The sequence below is a fragment of the Nycticebus coucang genome, chromosome X (assembly GCF_027406575.1).
Source record: "Nycticebus coucang isolate mNycCou1 chromosome X, mNycCou1.pri, whole genome shotgun sequence".
NCBI classification, from domain to species: Eukaryota; Metazoa; Chordata; class Mammalia; order Primates; family Lorisidae; genus Nycticebus; species Nycticebus coucang.
Window position 1 is genome coordinate 136,949,165 of NC_069804.1, and position 26,683 is coordinate 136,975,847.

Below are 26,683 nucleotides of genomic sequence, written 5' to 3' on the forward strand. Positions count from 1 at the left end.
CTTCCCTCCTTCATCATAGACTAAAGTTGTGTTTCATTTTTCATATGCAAGTGTGAGTGATTATAAATTGGTTTCACAGTAGTACTGAGTACATTGGATACTTTTTTTTCCCATTCCTGAGATACTTAACTAACAAGAATATTTTCTAGCTCCATCCATGTAATAAACATAAAGGAGGTAAAGTCTCCATTTTTTTTACTGCTGCATAATATTCCATGGTATACATATATTGCACCAGATTGTTCATTGCAGCTCAATTCATAATTGGCCAAGTCACGGAAGAAGCCCAAGTGCCCATCGACCCATGAATGGAGCAATATAATATTTATACATGTATCAAAGAGTTTATTCACTTAATCTCTAATTATTCCCTCTTCCTCCAATATATTTCAAGCTCAAGCAGGACAGACACTATTTCCTTTTATGGTTCACCTCTATTCACCCAGCACAATGAGTACTTGATAAATGCAACAAATATCAAACATATTACACATACTTGCAGGGCCAGAGGTGATAACCACTACATCAGGTAATATGTTCACATGTCCCATAATGCCGTTTCCTTTTCACCTTTCATCTCATATGCTAATTAGGAGGTAAATAGCATGGTGAATGTCATTTTACTAGCACTAAATGTAAGGATAAAAATACCAACAAATGTTTGATTTTAAGAGCCAGGAGGATGGGGATATTAAAATATGACTTAAAATGCCTTTTATCATAAAATTAAAGTACAATTATTTCCCATTCAACTATTATACCGGAGTTTATGCTGAGATGATAATGTCCTTACCACCTGACAAACAAGTCAGGATATTGGCCCAATGACTTTGAAACTTCACTACTGGTTTTCCATCCCGCTTTCCCAGAATATAGCAGAGTTCTCAGACATTATAAGTGCACTCCGAAGCACAGAATTCAAAACACACAAAGCATTTCAATTTATTAATTCAACAAACATACTAAGTGACTACAGTATATCAGACACATAAGCATATGTTTCCAAGGCCACTTAGCGGGGATCCAGACAACATGCTCCAGAGAGGAACCAAGGTTCCTTCCCTACAGCACCGAGGCCTCTGCATCTAGCGATTGCCAACTGCTCCTCAGGATCCCCGGATCATGGAATGCTGAAGCGCCGAGACATTTCTAGCTATATAAAGTATTCGTGGTACCAAGAAATGATTTATGGACTTGAACTGATGAATTATTTTCCCATTTGACAGTCAAAGGAGGCCATTTAACTGCCTTTATGAACCACCAGGGATGAATCACAATGACATAAAGAATTGCTGGACAGGAAAAGGCCAGTTTCCTCCACATGCTTGTCCTGGGGGCTCATTTCCACCTTAGCTTTGTCTCCGTAGTCTTTTCTCTTGGCTCACATATCATTTAAATGTCTTCCTAGCTGCAAAAACTCATTTATACAGACAATATTATTTGCTCTGACCAACTTAATTGACAAATTATTCCACATGATTGCATCTCCTTGAATAAAATAGTTCTGCCTGAAATACCTTATTGATGTGGCTCTCTGCTTGAGGTGTTCCTAGCCCCTGGTTACCTTCCTAATTTTTTTTTTCATTCATCCTCTGTAAATGAAGCACCTTATTAACAATAGCAATTTGTCTTGGACCATTTGTCAGACTGCATTCTTGTCATGAAATGGCTGTGAGGTCACATTTGCAAGCTTCTCAGTAATAATAATGATGATGGTAATACTATAATATGGTCATGAATACCTTAACTATGGGGACATGTTCTGAGAATTTCATTGTTAGGCGATTTTTGTCTGATCCTAACAAATCCTAATGTACTTACACAAACCTAGGTGATATAATCTACTCCATATGTAGGCTATATGGGATGGCTTATTGTTCTTAGCATGGCATTGTACTGAACACAACTGTAACACCATGGTACTTGTGCATCTAAACATATCTAAATCAGAAAAGATATAATAAAAATGCGGTACTATAATTTTACAGGACCACTGTCTTACAAGTTGTCTGTCATTGACCAAAACATTGTTAATATGGTACATGATTGCAATGAATATCATTTATTGAGTAACTACTATTTCTCAGACACCATTCTAAGAGTTTTTTATATATTTTCTTCAATAAAACACAGTGACACCATGCCTATTTTACATAGGGGAAAAAACCCTGAAGTTCTGAAAAGTAAATTAATTTTCGCAAACTCATATAGCTGCTGGCAGAGTCAGAATTTGGATCATGGTTTTCTGGTTCTGTAACAGGGTCCACAGGAAGAAAGAGAGTTTTCAGAGTTTTCCCTTGGAATCAAATTGTTTTACTAAAATCCCTTTATATTTTAATCCATATTTCTAGAAACATCTTCCTTTAGATCAGTAGTTCTCAACCTTCCTAATGCCGCAATCCTTTGATACAGTTCCTCATGTTGTGGTGACCCCCAACCATAAAATTATTTTCATTGCTACTTCATAACTATAATTTTTCTACTGTTATGAACCACAATGTAAATATCTGATATGCAGAAGACCCCCGCCAAAGGGGTCGCGACCCACAGGTTGAGAACCACTGCTTTAGATATTTTTCTCAGCATACTATCTTAACCTTCTACATATAAGAACATTTTTTAGTCAAATCCTATCATAGTATAGGTAGTCCCTGTGTTATGAATGAGATAGGTTCTATCAGTTTTTGTCTGTTTGTTTTGAGACAAAATCTTACTCTGTTACTCTAGGTAGAGTACTATGGTGTCACAGATCTGAGCAACATCAAATTTCTGGACTCAAATGATCCTCCTGACTCAGCCTCCCAAGTAGATGGGACTACGGTCTCTGCCAAAACACCCAGCTATGTAGATCTGTTCTTAAGTTGAATGTGTATGTAAGTTGGAAAAGGTACATTTACCTATTACCAGTAATAGCTTCATTCAGAAGTGTGAGTAGTACGTCAGTCAGGTGTTTGCAACTCAGAGACTTACTGTAATAACCTCCGTTTGTAAGTATGAGTTATACGTACATCTGATGTTTGTAACTCAATGACTGCCTGTACTATGAATGGTGGATTTTGATAGACATTTACTAGGAGAAAAGACTCAGGCTTGAGGGAAACAACCAACATCTGAGTGTTCCCTCCGGTGCTATTGTTACCTGCTGTAACAGGGGTGTCCCACCTGACTTTGTGAGTCCTTTTTTTTTTGCTTATCTATAGTCTCAGATATCACAAAAAGTATACATGAATCTTATTTTATTTTTAGCTAATCAGTTTTTGTTAGCATTTGTGTATTTAATGTATGGCCAATCCAACTTGATTCTTTTTTTTTTTTATAATTTTTTCAATGTGTTGTTGGATTCTGTTCGTTAGGATCTTATTGAGTATTTTTTTTTTTTTATTGTTGGGGATTCATTGAGGGTACAATAAGCCAGGTTACACTGATTGCAATTGTTAGGTAAAGTCCCTCTTGCAATCATGTCTTGCCCCCATAAAGTGTGACACACACCAAGGCCCCACCCCCCTCCCTCCGTCACTCTTTCTGCTTCCCCCCCCCAACTTGATTCTTCCAGTGTGTAGCAGAGAAACAAAAAAAGAGTGGACACTCCTGCATGGGTAGAACATCAAGAAAAAATAAATTCCAAAAACGTCAATTTCCATGTCTATAAAGTAGGGCTAAAATGACACACCTCACAGGATTTTGAAATGATTAATTGAGATCATATATGGGAAACACAGAGCCTAACTCCTAGCTCCATAATTGAATGTTGTACCTAAATGCTAAGGTAAACTTTATATGGGGAACAGCAGGTCCTGGAGAACTTTAATGTAATTGGTGAGACTAAGTCTACACAAAGAAAATTTCTTATAAACTATAATGATAAATTATAAATTATGTAAGACAATGTGGTGAAACTGTTTGCAAAATTATAAAGGAAATTCAGGAGAAAAGATAGGTGAGGATAAGATGAGGTTAGCCTGTGAAAAATTCACAAAGAAAGTCCAGAAGTGTAAAATACATATGGGCAAAGGAGAGTGGAAAGAGCATGAAGTAGGCAGGCAAGCAGGAAGGAAAGGACCTAGTGACATTTACCGAGAACTCTTATGCAGGAGCTATTCAGGTAGCTGACAGCAGGGTACTTTGAAGCAATGTTTTAGAGTAAACGTGGGTTCAAATCCTAAGTATACCACTTACTAGGTGTATGATCATAGCAAATAACTTATCTTCTCTGACTTTTCATGTCCTCCCTTATAAACAGAGGAAAGACCAACAGGAATTGGCGGCGCCTGTGGCTCAAAGGAGTAAGGTGCTGGCCCCATATGCTGGAGGTGGTGGGTTCAAACCCAGCCCCGGCCAAAAACTGCAAAAAAATAAGACTAACAGGAATTAATCTGAAGTTGTTGTGAACTATGATTGATTTTTTTTTTTGTAGAGACAGAGTCTCACTGTACCGCCCTCGGGTAGAGTGCCGTGGCGTCACACGGCTCACATCAACCTCTAACTCTTGGGCTTACACGATTCTCCTGCCTCAGCCTCCCGAGCAGCTGGGACTACAGGCGCCCGCCACAACGCCCAGCTAAACCATGATTGATTTTAAAGCGGTCAGTGCCTGATGCAATAAATAGCAGTTCTCTGAACATCTGTTTCATTCTATTGGATTTTGTTCATGGCTGGTCTTCATATCAAGCTCCTAATTTTCATTCCCATAGAAACATATATATATATATATTTTTTTTTTTTTTTTTTTTGCAGTTTTTGGCCAGGGCTGGGCTTGAACCTGCCACCTCTGGCATATGGGGCCAGCGCCCTACTCCTTTGAGCCACAGGCACCACCCCACAGAAATATATTTTGACAGAATATTCTCCATTTGTTCAATCCACTGCTTTCAGCCTGGGCATGAACAAGGTAGCGGGGCTCTCACAAATAAACATAATGGACCTAGGGAAATCCGTTCCTATGGATTTCAGATACCTGTACACCTAGGAGTCACAATGCAAAACCTCCCTAAGAATGTCCCCCCTCCAGCCCTAATTTGGTGTCAGAGCAGCCAGCCAAGGAGTCAATGATCACCTCAGGGGCTGGAAGAGAGCCACTGGAGCGGAACTGGCCTGGACTGGGTACATGCTATATCCTGCTGCCATGTGCTCTAACTTGCTCACCCCCAGCTCTCCAAGTTGGTCTCCTGCACAGCAGCTTGCGAAATAAGCCCACAGGAATGAATGCTCTCACAGTCTCTGACTCTGCAGAGAAACAGATTTTCTTTCTGCTGATGAGACAGTTAATAGTGTTTGTTCACCTCCCTATAGGGCATAGAAATATGACACAAACATTTTCATAGGACAAAGACTAGCGATCCCTTTGACCCTGACTGCCATCAAAAGGGTTAATAAATATCCTTGTGTAATGGGTTGGAGAAGAGTAAGGGGAAATAAGGGAGAGAAAGGAGAGGAAAAAAATTAGAGTGGCAGAAGGAGAAGGAAAAAAATCACTCTTTAGACTGATGCCCAAGGCCCTCTTTCCCAGTAATTTCTTTTCTTTTTTTTTTTTTTTTATTGTTGGGGATTCACTGAGGGTACAATAAGCCAGGTTACACTGATTGCATTTGTTAGGTGTCATCATAGCTCACTGCAACCTAAAATTGCCGTGCTCAAGCGATTCTCTTGCCTCAGTCTCCCTCCCAAGTAGTTGGGATTACAGGTGTATGGCACCGTGCCTGGCTACTTTCTCCATTTTTTTTTTTTTTTGTTTGTTTGTTTGTTTGTTTGGTAGAGACAGGTGTCTTGCTCTTGCTCAGGCTGGCCTTGAACTGCTGACCTCAAGCAATCATCCCTCCTCAGCCTCCCAGACTGTTAAGCTTACAAACTTGGCTCCTACTAAACAGGCCTTTTTCCCTCCTAGTCCCCAAAGGTCACAAATAATATTGACTTTGTTTCTGGAAGGAGCAAGCAGCCACCTGCAGGGTAGGAATTGTAGCAATCCCAGAAAGGCCCCCCACAGGCCTTGCAAAGTTGCCAGAAATTCCCACCATTAGTCACGCCTATGAGTTACAGAACTGAAATATCTATTAAATGTTAGCTGAGAAGGGAAACATATTTAGCCTTTATCAGTCATGAATTCTTTAGCTCATTGAGGTTTTAGTTTAGCCTTAGCAGAAAGCACGGGTGTGAGAAGATGAGTTACAGATAACATAGGCCACAGGAATATTTAAAAGAGGGACACAGTTATCCAGGGTGGGCTGTGTAGGTTAGGAAAGGCCAGGGTCACCCAGAAAGGGAGAGGGAGGCCGAGGGGGAAAAGCAAAGGAGCTGCCACTAGCCGGTTTGGGTCACGAGATTTCTGCACCTGCGACTGTGCAAAAGAACAGTCAATTATGAAATGCACAGTCAGTCATGTGAAAGTTCCTTTCATGCAGACATGAAACTATTCGCTGCTATGGTCTTTCCTTATTAAGTCACACAAAGAAACAAACGAGACACATTTTCAAGTGATAATAAGGACACATGCATTCAGATCATGTTAACTGGCTGCTCAGAGAAAAGGAGGAGAGAACATATGCCACTGATTTGTTCCCTTTGGTGCTGCTGTAGACAGCTTTCAGGTAGGTGCTTTATCCCCCGGGCTCTTCATTTATCTGTGACATTTGACACCAACTTGCTTCAGCATCTAAATCACTCTTCTTTGTAAGGTGATCAATTGGTCAATACCCCTCCTACAGGGTTACATCCATAAATGGTGCCCTTCTTGAATCAACCAGTCTGTTGGATGGTGTGATTAAGATGGCCTCTGAGTGCTGTTCCCAGTTTGTCTACTAACAGCTCTCTGGGCTACTCCGGGTTGTTTTTTCTTGTTTGTTTGTTTTCATCTTTTCCCACTCACTGCTATCAATGGAAATAGTTTTATAAAACATTGCCTGAGCCAGTCACACAGTCTCTTGTTAAAAAGTCCGCCTGAACCAAATCTTTTAAGGCAAAGGCTACACATGGGCAGCCCTCAAATTGAATTTAGCCTACAGGCATGTTTTATTTGGTCCACAGAGAGCTTTACAGTTCAGAGACTGTAAAAAAGACATCCAGACTTCTCACATCTCTTCAAAAATTAGAGGGCTTAGCAATATTGGAGCTACAATCTCAAATGGCAGCAATCAGCTAGGGCTCGGTAGGGGCTGCCACTGCTCTTCAACTTGCCCCTCCCTGTTGCCTTATACAGCTGGTTCATCTCACTCTACACATGACCTGCTTCTGGCTGGAAGCATTTATGTATTGACTGGGGGTGTACCACTTTGCTGATTTAGATCCAGCCATCAGCAGTAAATACTTTTTCTGTTAGAATCAGAAGTTATTGTTCCTAAAGAAAATTAGGGGTTGTCACACGAACACTTTAAAGAAAATCCTGCTTCAGGGATCCTTAGACCTGAGCTCTGAAGTCACTAACTTTGCAGTCTTTCAGGAGTTTTATCCCCTCTTCTTTTGGCCTAACACACAGGATTAAAGGGCATTAGAAAAGCACTGGACTAGGCTCAGTGTCTGTAGCACAGTGGTTACGGCACCAGTCACATACATGGAGGGTAGCGGGTTCGAACCAGGCCCAGGCCAACTAAACAACAATGACAACTACAACAACAACAACAACAAAAATAGCCAGGCATTGTGGTGGGCCTGTAGTCCCAGCTACTCGGGAGGCTGAGGCTAGAGAATTGCTTAAGCCAACGGTTCTCAACCTGTGGGTCGTGACCCTTTTGGGGGTCCAACAACCCTTTCACAGGGGTCGCCTAAATACATCCTGCATATCAGATATTTACATTACAATTCATAACAGAAGCAAAATCACAGTTATAAAGTAGCAATGAAAATAATTTTATGGTTGGAGGTCAACACAACATGAGGAACTGTATTAAAGGGTCACGGCATTAGGAAGGTTGAGAACCACCGGCTTAAGCCCAGGAGTTTGAGGTTGCTGTGAGCTGTGACACCACAGCACTCTACCGAGGGTGACACAGTGAGACTCTGTCTCAAAAAAAAGAAAAGCACTGGACTCGGACTCATAACATGAGGGTTCTAGTCCTAGGTGTGCCATTCACCGGATTGTATCCTGGAGCCAATGGTTTAAACCAGGCATCCTTAAACTGCAGCCCGCAGGCCATATGAAGCAGTGTGAATTGTATTTATTCCCATTTTGTTTTTTACTTCAAAGTAAGATATGTGCAGTGTGCATAGGAATTTGTTCATAGTTTTTTTTTTTTTTTTAAACTATAGTCTGACCCTCCAACGGTCTGAGGGATAGTGAATTGGCCCCCTGTTGAAAAAGTTTGAGGACGTCTGGTTAAACTCTCTGAGCTATGGTTTACTCTCATAAGTAGTAATATATTTGCTGCAGGCTCCAGAAAGTTCTTGTGAGAAACAAAATAAAATCCCAGAAGGGAAAGTGCTTTGAAATTAAAAAGTGTTCTGCAAACACAAAAGTACCTTATTTGTACCCAACCAAAGCACTCACCAATCAAATAAGCACAAACCTAAACCAGACTACAACTAATTGTTGAATACCTGCCCTGAACTCAGCACTTGGAGACACAGAGAAGAAACAGTCAACAAATCCCTGCCCTTCAGCAGTTTACAGCCTGACTAAGAAAATAAGACAATGGAAAACAATAAATGATTAAAATTACAACATAAATGTCCAACATGTATTTTATTGAAACTGTTGAAGTTATAGACATTAGTAGGAAGCCAATACAGTAGGTACTCACTTGGCTATTTATAAAGCTTTCTTAAAGTTTCCTAAAGGAAAATTGGCATCAGCCAGGCGTGGTGGCTCACGCCTGTAATGCCAGCACTCTGGGAGGCTGAGGCTTGAGCTCAGGAGTTTGAGACCAACCTGAGCAAGAGCGAGACCCCATGTCTACTAAAAATAGAAAAAATAGCCAAGCATTGTGGCCAGCACCTATAGTCTCAGCTACTCAGGAGGCTGAGGCAAGAGAATCACTTGAGCCCACGAGTTTGAGGTTGTTGTGAGCTGTGATGCCACAGGACTCTACTGAGGATGACAAAGTGAGACTCTTGTCTCAAGAAAAGGGAGGGAAAGAGGGAAGGAAAGAGGGAGGGAAGGAAGGAAGGGAGGGAGGAAGGAGAGAGAAAGAAAGAGAGAGAAGGAAAAGAAGCTTAGCATCTTCAGATGCTCTCAGAGTGGGGGATGGGGAACATATCATGTAGTCATGCACCTTATAATATTGTAAGTACCTTGAAATACCTTGCAAAAAAGAAAACTGTATAACTTTCACCCAGCAGATGAACAGAATATCTCTTCTTTGTTCTCCTTTCCTCTCTTTTCTCTCTTTTGGAAATCTCATTGAACCAGAGATCCACAAAATACAGCTTAGGAGGCACTATTCTAGTGAATAACTTTAATGTTTTCACAGGTTGCAAAGGGGAACATATTTCTGTCTCTACCTGTCTGCTTTCAGAACCACATTAGAAACTTAGATCCTAAACTCTTTGTTGCACATAGTAGAAACTGACTTAAGTGGTGGTTGATCTTTACAAATGGAAACAACATTGTTTAACTAGACACTCCTCGATTGCTTCGCTTCCACCAGCTTCAAATACAGGATGGCCATAAAGTTTGTGTACAATTGAAAATAGACAACTATTTTAAATTGCACACGAACTTTATGGCCACCCTGTAATAGTTCCTACTTCAATGAACTTCATTGGAATTGATCTTTTCCGAGTATAGATTATACTATTATTAAGGCCACATGGCACCAAAACGTGAAACTTAGCAAATTCTATCTTCCGTGCATCTCCACTTTGCTAGCCACCTCACCTTTCCTTGTTTCTTTCCTGGCACTACCCCAAGCTCAGATTGAATTCTGTGTCCCATTCCTAATGATCTTAATGAAGGTTCTTTCTCACTAAAAACTAAGGAATAGGCTCAAAAATGCCAAGTGTACTCTTTTCAGAGGGATCTAAATTCCAACAAAGAAATTATTGAAGTCCAAATTTTGAATGTCCAAAAAAGACCTCATAGTGGAATGAGGAATATTATAATTAATATTTTGGTATCTATTCTCCAGGTATACAATATATATTTGGTAGGTTAAATTATATGGTCTGTTCTTGGTGGTGGTTAAAAAGTTATATTTGAGACTCTGAAGGAACTAGAAAGACTAGAAAGACAAGTATGTGAACTTGAACACATCATTTTACCTCCATAAGCTTTAGTTTCTTCACCTATAAAATAGGTACAATTATAGTAATCACCCTCATATGGTGGTGGGAGCATTAAATGAGAAAATGAATAAAAAGGCTACACATAATGTGTGCCACGCAGTGAGCTCCCAACAGACATCAACTCTCTGAGAACCCCTGTTAGTTACAGAGTTGTTGGCTTAGAGATAAATTCTCCCGTCTTGTCATCCTTAGTAAACATCCTATTTCTATTTACTCCACCAACTGTCCACCATATGGCTATATTCCACTGTTTTTCTAAATTCACTCTCCCCCAATATTTGAGCATTAATAGTATAGGGATAAGGAGCTAGGGCCATAAAAAGTCTATTTTCCAACAAGAATATAAAATTGTTTCCTGTGTGTATTTATACCTGCCATTTTTCACATCGGAGGAAAGTTATTCTAACAAGCTGTATGTAGCCTGAATGCCACCTGTAACAATGCCCTCACAGTTAAACTTTGCTAAATGGAATTAAAAGCACTTGCTAAAGCCATGCATTTGAGCGTCTTTATCAAAGACTGATACCAAATCTCACTTTGAAGTTTTACCAGGCTTCCTATGTCCACATCTACTTATGCTTAGCAGTAACCCAGCAGCATGCCTTTGAAGCATATCCATAAAATAATCCCCTCTTGCATGGCATTCCGATACCAACAGGTTAAGAGATTATCCCTAACGTGTAAAAAGTCCCCAATCAGGAACTCTAGAGCTGCCTACAGTCATCAGGGGGGAGGAGTATTATTTGCATATACACCAGGAAACAGGTTAGTGGGTTTTTTTCCAAATAGCTAGTCCTCATTTCTAAAAATCTGCATAAAGGCATGCATTTGTGAATGATTTGCCAGGTGAATGAATGGTGAATTGCCTTCCTAATAAAGTTAATTAGTGCTGGCTTCCTGCTCATGTTCATTTCGGGGAGTCTCTATAATTTATGTCTCCCTTTGACCTTCTCAAGGCAGAACTTCTCTCATCCCTGGAGACCCTGTCCCATTATCTCTCTCACTCTCTCCTACTCCCCTTCTCCTCCTCTTTCCATTATCACATGCTTTACATTCTCATCGTCTTATAACCAATCCTCCTGTCTTTATCATTGCAGCCAGCCCTCTGCACAAATTCAATGTGAGAATAAAGGGGAAAAAAACCTTCAAAATAGCAAAGAGCCACCTAAACTATGCCCTGGGAAATAAAACAGCTCTAGGCATCTTTGGTGAACAACCTAAATATGCTATTGTGCATGTCTATTTGTTTTTAAGCCCCTTTTTCCTCATCCACAGCCTCCAAAGGAAGAAAAACAAATTTCCACAATAGTATCACACAAGTCCGCTATGATTTATATAATAAAAGTATACCAGGAGAGTTGCTTTTAAATCAAATCCTATTTTAATGCAATAAAAAAGCTAGCTATTGCCGGTCTCCAGGGATGAGAGAAGCACTGTGGGAGGCTGAGGAGGGAGAATCGCTTGAGCTCAGGAGTTCGAGACTCGCCTGAGCGACAGTGAGACCCTGACTCGTGAAAAAAATGGAAAAACCCAGCCGGGCGCCGCGGAGAGCGCCTGTAATCCCAGCGGCTTCCGGAGGCTGAGGCAGCGGGGTGCCCGCAGCCCGAGTCTGAGGTTGTGGTGAGCTACCACGCCCACTGCACTCTGCTCAGGGGCATAGGGTGGGACCCTGTCTCAACAACAACAAAAAAAAGCTAGCTATTTAAAGAAAAACTATGGCAAATTCTTTTATGTAGAGAAATAATTTCAAAAAGCAAATTATTACCTTTTACTTTATTATCCAGATAAATTTATCAGTTTTTAATATTTGGATCTTTTTATTATTGATCTTCTTAAAGGAAGTAGCACCTATATACCTTAAGAGAATACTTATTTTACTGAAGATAACGTTTCTCAAAATTATAAATGTAAAGAAAACAATCACAAAATATCTTTTAGAAATTTGACAATCTTTGCTTACTTACAGTATACTATCTTAACGAACTTCTATCTACGTAATTTTTAAATCAACCAATTCTATTAATATCATATTGAAATTCTTATCCCATGCCTGTAGGTTGCTAAACTCTAAACAAGTATGAGTGGGTTACTCTTTAAATAATCACAGCTATATCTTTCAAATGATAAGAGGACAATCTATTTGTTAATTGCTTTCATAATATTCAGCATACAAAGCACAACATAACTTGCAAAATATAGCAAAAAAGAATAAACTTTCACAGAGCAACATCTTCAATTTTTATACCAAGAAGCCATTCTGTTTCTACATCAAGTATAACATTTGAACTTGACAGCACATGTGGTGAGAATAAATTGAGTCAGTCAGGCTAGGGCCGACACAACACAGCTGGTCTGATCGGTGTAAGTCCTATGTGACTGTCACCTCATGTCTTCCATTCCTGTTCTATAAATTCAGCTTTAACCTAAAAGTGTATATCTTGATTAGTTTACGGGAATTGACTTAGGAGATTAACTTTTGAACTCGAAATGTTGTTTTGGGTCACGGGTCATGTAGACTATTGTTTATTATGGGTCCTGGGTTATGCTGATTATTTTTGTTTAAGATAAGGGTTAATTATCGTTGTTTAAGATAAAGGTTACTATGATTTGTGCTTTGAACTTTTATGTATAAAACTGTGGTTTTGGAAATGGAAGAGCAGAGCAGTCTTGGAGAGGCTACTCTTACTGTTATCCAGAATTGCTGACCTTCTGGTAATAAAGCTTGTTGGACCTATTTCCTGTCTCTGCATTTGGCTAATAGTGACAGGCAGCTGAACCCTTTTTTTATATATTTCTTTTTTTATTATTAATATTAAATCATAGCAGTGTACATCAATGCAATCATGGGGCACCATACACTGGTTTTATAAACAGTTTGACACATTTTCATCACACTGGTTAACATAGCCTTCCTGGCATTTTCTTATTGTGTTAAGACAATTATATTCTACATTTACTAAGTTTCACATGTACCCCTGTAAGATGCACCGCAGATATAGTCCCACCAATCACCCTCCCTCTGCCCATCCTCCCCCCTCCCTCCCCTCCCTCTCCCCCTTCCCCATATTCTTAGGTTATAACTGGGTTATAGCTTTCATATGAAAGCCATAAATTAGTTTCATAGTAGGGTTGAGTACATTGGATAATTTTTCTTCCATTCTTGAGATACTTTACTAAGAAGAATATGTTCCAGCTCCATCCATGTAAACATGAAAGAAGTAAAGTCTCTATCTCTCTTTAAGGCTGTATAATATTCCATGGTGTACATATACCACAATTTATTAATCTATTCATGGATCGATGGGCACTTGGGCTTTTCTCTATAAAGAGAACTATGAAATTCTAAGGAAAGAAATAGCTGAAAATGTTAACAAATGGAAAAACATACCATGCTCATGGCTGGAAAGAATCAACATTGTTAAAATATCCATACTACCCAAAGCAATATACAATTTTAATGCAATCCCTATTAAAGCTCCACTGTCATACTTTAAAGATCTTGAAAAAATAATACTTCGTTTTATATGGAATCAGAAAAAAACCTCGAACAGCCAAGACATTACTCAGAAATAAAAACAAAGCAGGAGGAATCACGCTACCAGACCTCAGACTATACTATAAATCAATAGTGATCAAAACAGCATGATAGTGGCACAAAAACAGAGAAGTAGATGTCTGGAACAGAATAGAGAACCAAGAGATGAATCCAGCTACTTACCGTTATGTGATCTTTGACAAGCCAATTAAAAACATTCAGTGGGGAAAAGATTCCCTATTAACAAATGGTGCTGGGTGAACCGGCTGGCAACCTGTAGAAGACTGAAACTGGACCCACACCTTTCACCATTAACTAAGATAGCTGAACCCTTTTTATCTAGTAACAAACTATGTGAATAAACGCATAAACTTATATGAACAATGATCACTGACCCAAGAATAATCATAAACAAATTTTGAATTACCTTTTCCAGATCCTAGCTCATCGCCTGGCATGTGATATATACTCAGTAATTTTTTAAATGGTAAGTAAGCTGAGCATAGTGGCTCATGTCTGTAATCCTAGCACTCAGGGAGGCTGGGGTGGGTGAATCACGAGTTTTAGACCAGCCTGAGTAAGAGGGAGACCCTGTCTCTATCGAAAAAATAGCCAGGTATTGAGGCAAGAGCCTGTAGTCCCAGCTACTTGGGAGGCTGAGGCAAAAGGATCACTTGAGCCCAAGACTTTGAGGTTTCCATGAGCTATGATACCATGGCATTCTCCCCAGGGTGAAAAAGTGAGACCCTGTCTCACAAAAATTAATTAGTAAATGAATTAATTAAATTAAATGACTGCTTTATGTGGTTGAGGTTGCTTTACTCACAAACTCCCTTGGATGCACGGTTTCCTTGCCTCCCCACTCGGTGCTGAATAGGGACCCCATCTCGTAGGCCCAAGCAGGCCCACAGAACAGCTTAAATACAGACCACATTCCATAGACCCAAAATAGGCTCAGAAACACCAGATGACCAGCATTTCACCGAAGCTGCCACTCCCAGAGCGGAGAACACATCCTAAATAAGACTGTGTTGCTACACAGGGGCAGTTTTAAAGCAGTTTTAAAATTAACATATGCCCTGAAGCCTCAGGCGCCAATTATGACAGTCCATCTCCCACAACCCCCCCTGCCCACAGGATAAGAAAGGCAGTATATAAACCCGTAGACAGAAGGTGGAAATAGGCTACCCACCAGGGTCTCCCATCCATTGCCAGAGGCTCTATCTCACTCTTTTACTTATCTATCAATAAAACAATCTATCCTGTTGCTTACTCATGGTAGTCCATGGATTCATTCTTCAAATCTCTGAGACCAAGGACTCAGCTGAGAGAGATTCCAACTACACTTTGACACATTACTTTTTGTTACCATGATCTGCATTTTCATGATATCCATACAGGGCAGGGGACTAGATCTGGGAGGTGGGGTGGGAGAAGAGCATGGAAAAATCTTGAGTCTCTTCAGGGGAAATTCCAGCCACCTGGCTAGCCATAGTAAGTGAAAGGACAACCTGATGAGAATGATGCCCTTCAAGCAAACCAGAGTCAAGAGGTATTTTGGTTCCCAATGGGAAGTAAAAGATGGCATCTTAATATATGTTTTTGTTTTTCAGGAATATCCACCAGTGGAAAATGCAGATAAGGGGGAACTGAGGAATTGAACTCTGCTGCTCTTGGTTCTAAATTTCTAGAGGGGCCTGTTGCACCCATCTTAACATTCCTTTCCACTAACCTAAGAATCTGAATCCCCTTGTGCCTCCTTCTCAGGATATCCTCCTGCCTTTGGGGGCTGGGCCAATGTATAGCTTCCATATATTGATTTACAATTTTGCCTGCCTTTACAAAGCCTGCCTTGTAAGCCACTGGGGCGTCCAAGTCATAAGCATTAGCTACCTGTACTCCTTGCTTGGCACTAGGCAATAAAGCCGTTCTCTTGCCTTCAGTGTCTGGCTTTATTGTGCATGGTGAGCAGACCTGGATTTGGTTCATTAGCAATGACAGTTCTTAGGAATTTAGGGAAAATAATTTGGGGCCTATAAAATCAGTTTGTGAGTATATGTGTGGCTGTGTAAACTAACATGCTCGTAAGGGAATCAAACTTATGACTTTGACTTAACGCCATAGTGTTTCTTGGAAGGCATACAACAGAATTATGGAGACAAGGAGTAAAATTCCTAGTCTTATTGATGTACTAAGCTAGAATCTGAGAGAGAGATCTGGGAATCTGTATTTATTTATTTATTTACTTTTTGAGACAGAGTCTCACTTTGTTGCTCTGGGTAAAGTGCCATGGCATCACAGCTCATAGCAACCTCCAACTCTTGGACTCAAGCTATTCTCTTGCCTCAGCCTCCCAAGTAGCTGGGACTATAGGTGCCCACCACAACGTCCAGTCCGGCTATTTTTAGAGATGAGGTTTCGCCCTGGCTCAGCTTGGTCTTGAACTTGTGAACTCAGGCAATCCACCCACCTCGGCCTCCCAGAGTGCTAGGATTACAGGTGTGAGCCACCAAGCCTGGGCCTCGGGAATCTGTATTTAAAGATCTTCACCTTCATCCTACCTGAGTCCCTCTACATAATTCTGAAGCACATTAAATTTTGAGAACCTCTGCAAGGTATTCAGATGAAATTTAAACCCATAGTTCAATTATACTAAAAGTTTGGAACAAGTAAATTGTCATCTTATAAATTATACAAAATAAATAGCTCTAGCTATGCTTTTCTAGAATCTAAAATGAAACTAAAGAAGCAAATGTGTTATCACCAAAACCCATGAGATACAAGTGAAAAGGAGGTTTAGTATTTACTTTATTCTGGTTCAACTTAAAATGAAAGTCAAATACTATATTCCAAACATTAGCAAATGATTCCAAAATGGAAGTGCTATGCATGTGTATGATAAAGGTTGGCGATTATGGTCAAAGTGATGATGCTGCAAGGCTTTGGGTGTGCATGGTCAACTAACTTACTAATGACATGTGACTACCTATGGTTAAATCTTCTACTGTGAATGAGGCTGGGAAGTACAGTTCCCATTGAGGAAATCAGAAACTAATCAAAAACAGGTCTTTGTTATTTGTGATTGGCCCAATATGGTAGTTATTTGGAAAGCACATGGGGGAAAGAACATGCAATTCTAATCAAAAGAATTATTTAAATGTTAACAGCAATTACTCTACAAATTCAAACTAAGAAGTAAAACTGTCATTTATTAGTATAGAGAGTGAATGAATATATGTATTTTTATTCCCTGAATTAGGATTTAGAATTTTGGAACAGACAAAAATAAACAATTATATCTCAAGAATCAAAAACTTAAATATATGGGTTATAGCAATGAACTTAACTCAGCAACTATCAATATAAATTGATTTTAACATTACTCCAAAAAGGTCAGTCAGATATTATATATATATATACACATATATATGTATATTCCTAATATTGGCAAGAATATGTTATAATTGGCCAATTGGTTGATGTCAGCACTAGATTGTTAAATAGGTAATACCCAAGTGCTTAAGTCATAAATCAATTAATGCAGTCAATATTGCAACTATCTAGATAATTTCAAAGTTTGTGATGACTCAGATTTCATCCACAATACAAATTTGTGTGTGTACATATACAAAAACACACACACACACACCTCTTTTATTGTATATATTTAAGGTATACAGCATGATGTTTTAATATATGTGTACATAGTAAAATTATTATTAATACTATAGTCAAGTGAACTAATATACCTATCTCCTTATATAATTGTCATTTATTTTTGGTGGTAAGAATACCATAAATCAGCAAATTTCAGCATACACTATAATATTATCATATATTAGTCATTATTAGTCATCATGCTGTATGTTAAATTATTAGAATTATTCATCCTACACAACTGAAAATCTGTATGTATTTTAACAGAAATCTGTAACTGGTAGTGAGTGTGTACTTTTAGATGTAGATCTCCTAATTTCCTATACCCCCTACCCCTTCGTAGCCATTATTCTACTCTCTGTTCCTATATATTCAATTTTTTATAGATTCTACGTATAAGCAAGATAATAATACACTTAAGATATATATAAAATAATAGGAAAATTAATCAAGATTCCTTCATGAGCAGTAGCAGGCAGCCTTTTTGTCAGATAGTTTCTGAGGGTCCATCATATCCATTGTGAGGGATAACTTTATGGAATTAGATTCTGTCCTATCTCTGAAAATTACCCCCTAAAATTCTCCACCTAAGAACATTCTGGAATAAAAAGAAAATATTCTGAGCTTATCTCTTCCACTTCTATGAGAGATTTATAAGTTTAAGTTTTGCTGGTACTTCAGATTTAAAACACACATGTCCACGTTCTTTTAGAGTTTATCTAAGAATCACTAGAAACTCATAATAACATCCCTTGCTTATGGAGAGTGTTACATAAATGATATTTTGGATACAGTCCAAGAAGATTTCATTCCAACAGTCCAACTGAACCTTCTTCTGAAAGCAGCTTTCACCTACGAGGAGATTCTACATATGGGTTAAATCAACATTCTAGCGTCTAGTATATCCTTTCTGAGATGTTCAGTAATAATCAATGATAGATTAAAGAGTGAACCTTTCATAAAGAAAGGAATAGATAGGCTGGGTGCAGTGGCTCAAGCCTATAATCCTAGCACTCTGGGAGACTGAAGCGTGGGGACTGCCTGAGCTTATGGGTTTGAGACCAGCCTAAGCAAGAGCGAAACTCCATCTCTAAAAATAGCCGGGCCTTGTGGTGGGCGCCTGTAGTTCCAGCTACTCAGAAGGCTGAGGCAAAAGAATTGCTTGAGCCCAAGAGTTGGAGGTTGCTGTAAGCTATGACACCATAGCACTCTACCAAGGGCGACAAAGCGAAACTCTGTCTCAAAAAAAAAAGAAAAAAAAGAAGAAGAAGAAGAGAAAGGAATAGATATTCAGCAATTGGGCACCTGTTCCTTAAATTAATTGTTCATATTCCATATGTAGCTTTTATTTAGTACAACTTATTAATAGTGAACTTCACAACTATTTGTTATGCAGCTACTTCTAATTTCACAGCAAGTTGGGTCTTTGAACAAAACTGTTTCTTCGCAAACCAAATTATACTTACAATCTCATTTTCCATAATTCAATAGAAAATAGCAATTCCTACCTGTAACTTTTAATTCAGTTGTTCGCCTTACAAGTTTTCCTTCATATTTAAGTTCACATGTATAATTTCCTCCATCTTCTTCCTGAACTTCCTGAATAAGGAGAGCATTTCCTTTCTGTATGATTATGCTTCTCCACATTTTTGGCTTGCATTCCTGCAGAGAAAATATATCCAAGTCAGCAAAATTAAAAATTCGCAAGCAGTATCTCAGTACTGGCAGGTTAGTACTTTCACTTTTTTGTATTCTTTCTAGTTTCCAAAATATACAACTAAGAAGTCAATGACCAAGCAAAATCATAAATGTATCTTACTGTGTCTAGTTCAAACATCACAACTATCATACTAATAACCACTTTAAAGGTCTGATTCCCAAGAGCAAGAAGTCTTTAGAAGCCTTCTGTAAAAACAGAATAGCATACATGCTCCCCAAATGCAAGAAAGGTATACCAGAACCTTAAAAGTTGCTAACTATTATAACATCCTGGCTCTTTCTATTTGACAGAGATATTTCCTAAGAGTCCTCAGACGACATGGTTCATTAAGCCACTTAGTATACTCTAGGGGAGTCTTAAGCATTATTAAACATTCATAATAAGCTTTTACATTGGCAACAAAGTTTATAATCGTTTCATTAATTACTCCTTATTGTAAAAACTAATACTATTACTCCAGAGTCTCCCTCCTTGTAGTCGAGAGTTCAATTCAGGGAGTAGAAAGGAAAGGGTCTACAAATTAAGGCTTAAGGATTTATCTCAAAACATGGGAGGTAAAATAAGGACACACTTTGTTACAGTAACAGCATGAAGGAATCATCCACTTCCTTTCGGAATTCAATGATATATAACCAAGAAAAAGATTTGGGTTTTGAAGCCAATTCTCTTACTCTCTTGCTGGGAATGTGAGGGAGCCACGCTACTGAGATTAAACTTCCCTCGAAAGGAATGTGTGACACTTTTCCAGAAAGTGACAAGGATAGAGCAATAACCAAGTATGTGAGAATATTCAGCCAAGCAGCTTTGTCTTTCGGGAATTTGATCAGACTATTTTTCAGATATTGTCCCATTCTGTCCATTATTCATTCCAAATGCTCCATCACAGTGGTAGCCAAATGTTGTATAAACATCAGTGGAGGCCTCGGGGATAGCTGTGAGGGAGTTCTGAATAATCAAGGACAAAGTATTTCATCTAAATTCTGAGTCTATCAGTTGAGGTAATAAAGCAATTTGGTGATGAGGCAGGTGATGTGAACAGTAGTTGAGAACATTTCCCACTTTCCCATTACTGGGTACGTAACATCTGCATCTACCAATCCTCACCCTGCTCTCCATATACACACCCTAAACATTCACGTTAAAGTTAGTATCTGTGTTGACTCTCAGTCCCCAGCTGTGAGTGCTTGTTTATTTGGGGGGGGGAGGGTGAATATGTGTGTGCATTTGTAAATGATTTGGGAGAGTGAGTACCCATTTATTAGTTTTTCACTATAACACAATTTTCTCTTTTATGTTAGCAGGAGTTTTGACAACAAAACACAAAAACTGGCACTTAAGTTCACAGGCGTAATCTTTAAGAGATCTGCGTGCTTTATGTTTAATACCATTACCCACACATATTGGCAGAGAGTAAATAAAAGTAATACTATAGAGGGCATCTAGATATAAGGCTGCTTCACTCCCTAGGGTCTTTCTGCAGAACGGTTAAGGAGCTGTCTAAAATTATATTACGTACCATGTCTGGCAAGGTTTATCACCTATATGAGATTTGCTTCTGAGTTAAACCTTAGCATATAAGGTTTCTGGGAAAATGAAGAAGAAAGTCTGAGCAAAAAGAACAAAAAAAAAAAAAATAGTCCAGCTGCCACTGTCATCATGCAATAATAATCCACAATTATTTTCGCATTGCTTCCAACTCTGATAGCTTCAGATTTCTAAAGCATCATTCTGAAGGTCATTAAACAAAAATATGGGCCCTCTGGGCATTTTGAAGGGAAAGGAATATGAAAACCGAGCGGCTGCACTTTCACATAGCTGTTGTGGAGGCAGGGAGATAAGCCCACACACTCACTTTATTTAAAGACAGATGCTGGTGCTTTTTAATGTCATTTAGGGGGAAAGTCCATATGCAATTAGTTCTAATAATTTTCATTTTTCCCTGCTTACTATTTTTTTTTCCTCCCAGGAAGTAAAAAGCTGGAATGTAAAGGAATTAAAAACTAAGTCCTGATGAAGAACAGCCTGGAATCTTTACATGTCCCTTAGGACAGATCTAGATAGTCCCAAGCACTTTCCAAGTTGCCATATAAAGCTTTATAAAGGATTCTTTGTATCCAATAGATAGCTTTTCAGGAAAACTGTGGCATAGGAAAATATTGTCTTCAAGTCATATATACTCCTCTGGAGACAACATAATTTAGATGAAAAGGCAAACTGATTTGAGGGTAAAATATATCCTAGCTAAAATTTCAGGGTTCGTCCAAGTTGTCTTGTCTTGTGATCTTAGGCACATTTACTTATTATGGAGATAATATTCACTATCACATGAGTAGCCAGAAGCCAGAAGCTTGCAGGTTCATTCATTACATCCTGTTGGGTAGCAGTTTACACAGTGGTCTTCTAATGTACAGACTTTCCCATTCCTAAAGCTCCCAATTCTGGATGATATCTCTTTAGAGCCTTCAGCTCTGCTTAGTGAAAACTGGTGTTAATGAACTTACCAGATACAAATGAATCTTCACTAATTGGCTAACTATACTCCAGCAAAGTAATACTTTAACCCACTGAAAATATATAGCTCCAAAGAGATCAAATGCTAATCTTAGCAGGTAGATGAAGAAGCTATATTATGGTCAAAATAACCTTTAAAGTACATTTCCCATCATATTATAGATAACCACAAATCAACCTCTCTCAAAGTTATTTTGTTGGCTATTCTACCGTGGTCTGGGTGCCTGTATAGACTCTCAGAAGTCTTCCAGACTCTTGACTCCATTATTTTCAGTTCTCTTCCCCAAGCAGCTGGCTGCTAGGCTTGCTGCTATCACTGCATCTCTACTGCCCCCTATCTTCCTGTGGACAGACCTACTGCTCGGGATCTGTTTAACTCTTGACAGCTTGTTGGGCAAAGAAGTTTGAAGGGCATAGGTCAGGTCTCCAGATGGTTGTTTATCTGAGGCCAGAACAAATTACCAAAGGCTCCGATGTGATCAGGCCCCTAACATTCACTTCACTATGTAATTCTCCTATTATTTACTGTCCCTAAGACTATTAAACTTCATCAGCTTGAAATTTTTGCTGAGGACCATTCTTAAGAATGTTGCCTAAGTTCAACAAATGACTCCATTTTGCTCCCTGCTTGTCCTCTCATAGAGCAGTTTGTTGTAGGACATCTTTGCTCAGTCAACGTAATGTCAGCAAATAAAGCCCAGCTTCTTTCCCCTCCCTCTCAGCCATGCTTCGTGGCAGAGTTCCCTTACCAGCAGTTGCTGGGGTGGGAGCCAAGTATGCACAACAGAGGCATCTGTTTACCAAGACCCCAAAAGTAACCTGTTGTCAGTCACATCTGGATTTTGGAGTTTCTACTCTAAAATAGTCACCACTCCCAGTCTGCTTCTGAGATACCATCATCACACTCACAGGTGCTTTTTAATCCATTCGATTTGGTGGTCGTGGTGACTTTAGTGCCTTTCAGAGCACATGACTCATTCTCATTTCTCATGGCAAGAATGTCAGGAAGATTTAAATGTGTCTTCTGGTTCTGAGGTTTAACCACAAAACCACTATGCAACCATAAGCCAATCAGTCATGTAACTCTTCCTCAAAGCACCATTGTTTGAACACACAACACTAGCCCGCTCAGACCAACTTCTCTCTTTTCTCACCGAGATTGTACTCTTCCATAGGACATCCAGACATGTAAACATTCCAAATTGTATATAAAATCAGCACATTGTACCCCATAAATGCAGTAATGTACATAGTTATGATCTAATAAAATAAAATAAACTCCTTAGGGAATTTTAACTTTCTGCAAAGTTCGGAAGCCTCAATTTCTTTCCCTATAACAAACATGTGGTGATGACAATAATAATATTTACCAATTGGAGTAATGACAAAGATTAAATGAAGTAATGCATGTAAATAACCTGTAATATAGGGTATCACATACTAAATCCATTCAAAAATACTAACTATAAATCCATTATTGTTATTACCCTCAATTCCTTCCTTCCTTCCTTCCTTCCTTCCTTCCTTCCTTCCTTCCGTCCGTCCGTCCGTCCCTGCCTTTCTCCCTCTCTTCCTTTGATCCTTCTTTCTCGTTCATTTCCTTTCCAGTTTTTGGCCGGGGCTTGGTTTGAACCCGCCACCTCTAGCATATGCGGGAGGGTTGAGGGAGGGTGCCCGCAGGCGAACTCTTTCAAGTAAATGATTTTGAGGAGGGGGCAGTTTTTCTCGCCAGCCACCACCTCTGTATATGGGGCCAGCACACTACTCCTTTCACCCACAGGCGCCACCCGAAATCTTCTATTCTTTTTCTTTTCTGTAGAGACAGAGTTTCACTCTATTGCCCTCGGTAGAGTGCGGTGGCGTCACACAGCTCACAGCAACCTCCAACTCCTGGACTTAGGCGATTCTCCAGCCTCAGCCTGCCGAGTAGCTGGGACTACAGGCGCCCGCCACAACGCACGGCTATTTTTTTTGTTGCAGTTCGGCCGGGGCTGGGTTTGAACCCACCACCCTCGGTATATGGGGCCGGCGCCCTGCTCACTGAGCCACAGGCCCCGCCCCAGTTCTCTTCCATTCTTTTTTTTTTTTTTTTTTATTGTTGGGGATAGAATGTAAATGTCTTAACACAATAACTAAGAAAATGCCAGGAAGGCTATCTTAACCAGTGTGATGAAAATGTGTCAAACGGTCTATAAAACCAGTGTATGGTGCCCCATGATCACATTAATGTACACAGCTAAGATTTAATAAAAAGTAAATAAATAAATAAAATTGGTCAGACATTGTGGCAGGTGCCTGTAGTCCCAGCTACTTGGGAATCTGAGACAAGAGAATCGCTTGAGCCCAAGAGTTTGAGGTTGCCGTGAGCTATGACACCACAACACTCTACCCAGGGCGACAAAGTGAGACTCGGTCTCAAAAAAAATTAAAAAAATTAAAAATTAAAATAAATAAAAATAAAAACCTGAGACCTACTCTAAGATTATATAAAACTTGTTCTTACCCTATACCTTACTAATACATCAACAGGGCTCCTGTCTAATAATAGGAGATTACAGCTAAAATAACAGTACACCTCAGACTTTATATAGTAAGTCATCTCTAGGAAAACCCAAAGACAAGAGGGCAGTGAAAAACAAGAACACCAGAAAGAACTGCAGCTTCTAACACCAACAATTATAGCAAACCATAAACACAGCCTTATTCTTAACCAGAAAAATGGAAAAAGCTCACACTAAAGGCCTATTAATCTCAGTACCTTTTATCCACTGGGGGAAAAGAAAAAGGAAAAAAGAAAAAAACTGGAAAAGAATATCCAAGAAATGCGGGACAACCACAAAAGCATAATGGGAGTACTAGAAAAAAATAGAAAGTAAAAACAGAAATATTTGAACTTTAATGCTAGACCATCCATGAATTATAACATACTGAGCATGGACAAGGGCACACGGTCGGTAGGTAGGCTATTATGAGCATCTGAGGTGAGAGTTAAAACAATATATAAAAGATAAACAGACAGGATATGTCAGACAGAAGGAACAACAGATGTGAAAAAGCATGGAATAGATAAAAAAAAAAAATGACAAACAGGTTTTGCTCTGTTGAGAGTAGCTGGGTCCAGATATAAAAAGTCTTAAATTCTATCCTAAGACATTTGCACACTGTTAGGCTTTAAATCCCAGCTCTGATACTGTATAGCCTATCTTAAAGAGCTATTCTAAAAATTGAGTCAGGTAACACATAATCATATTTGGCGTATGTCAGGCCCTGTAAACCCTCAATAAAAAGGAGCCACCCATGTAAATAATTCTATAGAATCATTGGAGTTCATTCAATAATGTCATCCTATGATCAGATGTGCATTTCTAAACAATCATTCTGGTGGATATATAGAAGATAGACTGTAGGAAGGACATTGCTTACGAGGCTTTAATTTTCTATGAAGTGTTTTTATGCCCCGGATGCCATTAAAGATGTACACAAGTCCTTTCTAAGCTTGGATTCTTTTTTTTTTTTTTTTCAATTTGGCCAGGGCCGGGCTTGAACCTGCCACCCTTGGCATATGGGGCTGGCACCCTACTCTCTGAGCCGCAGGTGCTGCCTAAGCTTAGATTCTTTATAATAATTTAGGAAACATCAACAGCAAAGTCTTGCTAAATCTGAAAAAGACATACCTGTTGAAAAAAGATTATAAAATTTGACAAAAACAAATCATGTTGATAAATTAAAAAAATAATAATAAAGTCAAAACTCAACCCTATAACACCTTTACTTCTTTTTTTTTATTATTGGAATTGAAATACAATGAAATTATTTATTTATTTATTTTTTGTAGTTTTTGGCCAGGGCCAGATTTGAACCTGCCACCCCGGGCATATGGGGCCAGTGCCCTACTCCTTGAGCCACAGGCACCACCCAACACCTTTACTTCTAATCACCAAAAGTGGCATTGACCCAAATGGTCATCAACTGGTGAATGGTTAAATAGAGGTACATGTATGGTTTTTACCAAGGATTGGGACTAGGAGGAGGGGACTGAGTATAAAGGAATATGGAAGAACTTGGAGTGGTAGACACATTACGTATCTTGAGTGTAGTATAATACACACACTCACATGTGTCAAAGCACATCAAATAATGTACATAAAAGTGAGTTATTTTGCTGTTTATAAATTATACATAATGACATGACCTTTTAAAATTCCTCAGTCTGGCCGGGCACAGTGGCTCACGCCTGTAATCCTAGCACTTATAGGCCAAAGTGGGTGGATTGCCCTGAGCTCACAGGTTCAAGACCCGCCTGAGCAAGAGCAAGACCCAGATCTAAAAATAGCTGGGTGTTGTGGCGGGTGCCTATAGTCCCAGCTACTTGGGAGGGTGAGGCAAGAGAATGGCTTGAGCCCAAGAGTTAGAGGTTGCTGTGAGCTATGATGCCATGGTTCTCCACCAAAGTTGACAAAATGAGACTCTGTCTCAAAATAACTAAATAAATAAATAAAAATACTCAGCCTTAAATTCCCAATTTGAGTCTGAGATATCCTACCTAACTATATTTCTGGCCTATAATTTTTCCCTTTCTAGCACTGTAGTAAATATCAAGTAAAAAAGTAAAACCTTTAATCATTAAATTTTTATAACATGTCTAGGATATAGGGCAGATATTATTACATCTATTTTATATGTGGGGAAACTGATCTTCAATTACTTACCCATGTTAATAATAGAATGGTGAAGTCTCCATCTTTCTTTAAAGCTGCGTAATATTCCATGGTGTAAATATACCACAATTTATTGATCCATTCGTACATCTTACAAGGGTACATGTGAAACTCAGTGAATGCAGAATATGATTGTCTTAACACAATAACTAAGAAAATTCCAGGAATGCTATGTTAACCAATGTGATGGAAATGTATGGAACTGTTTATAAAACCAGTGCATGGTGCCCCATGATGGCATTAATGTACACAGCTATGATCTAATACTAATAAAAAAATAATAATAATAGAATGGTGACCAGAATCCAGGTCCTTGGACTTAATTTAATCAGG

The 26,683-nt window shown here is 39.1% G+C and overlaps 1 protein-coding gene across 1 annotated transcript in view; it reads right to left on the bottom strand.

The window, feature by feature from the left end:
* The window catches only part of IL1RAPL2 (interleukin 1 receptor accessory protein like 2), a 678,833-nt gene that overhangs the window by 600,622 nt on the left and 51,528 nt on the right, over positions 1–26,683 (bottom strand). The window contains exon 3 of the mRNA XM_053579080.1: positions 18,910–19,063. Coding sequence (XP_053435055.1) covers positions 18,910–19,063 — 154 coding nt within the window. The remainder of the gene's footprint in view (positions 1–18,909; positions 19,064–26,683) is intronic.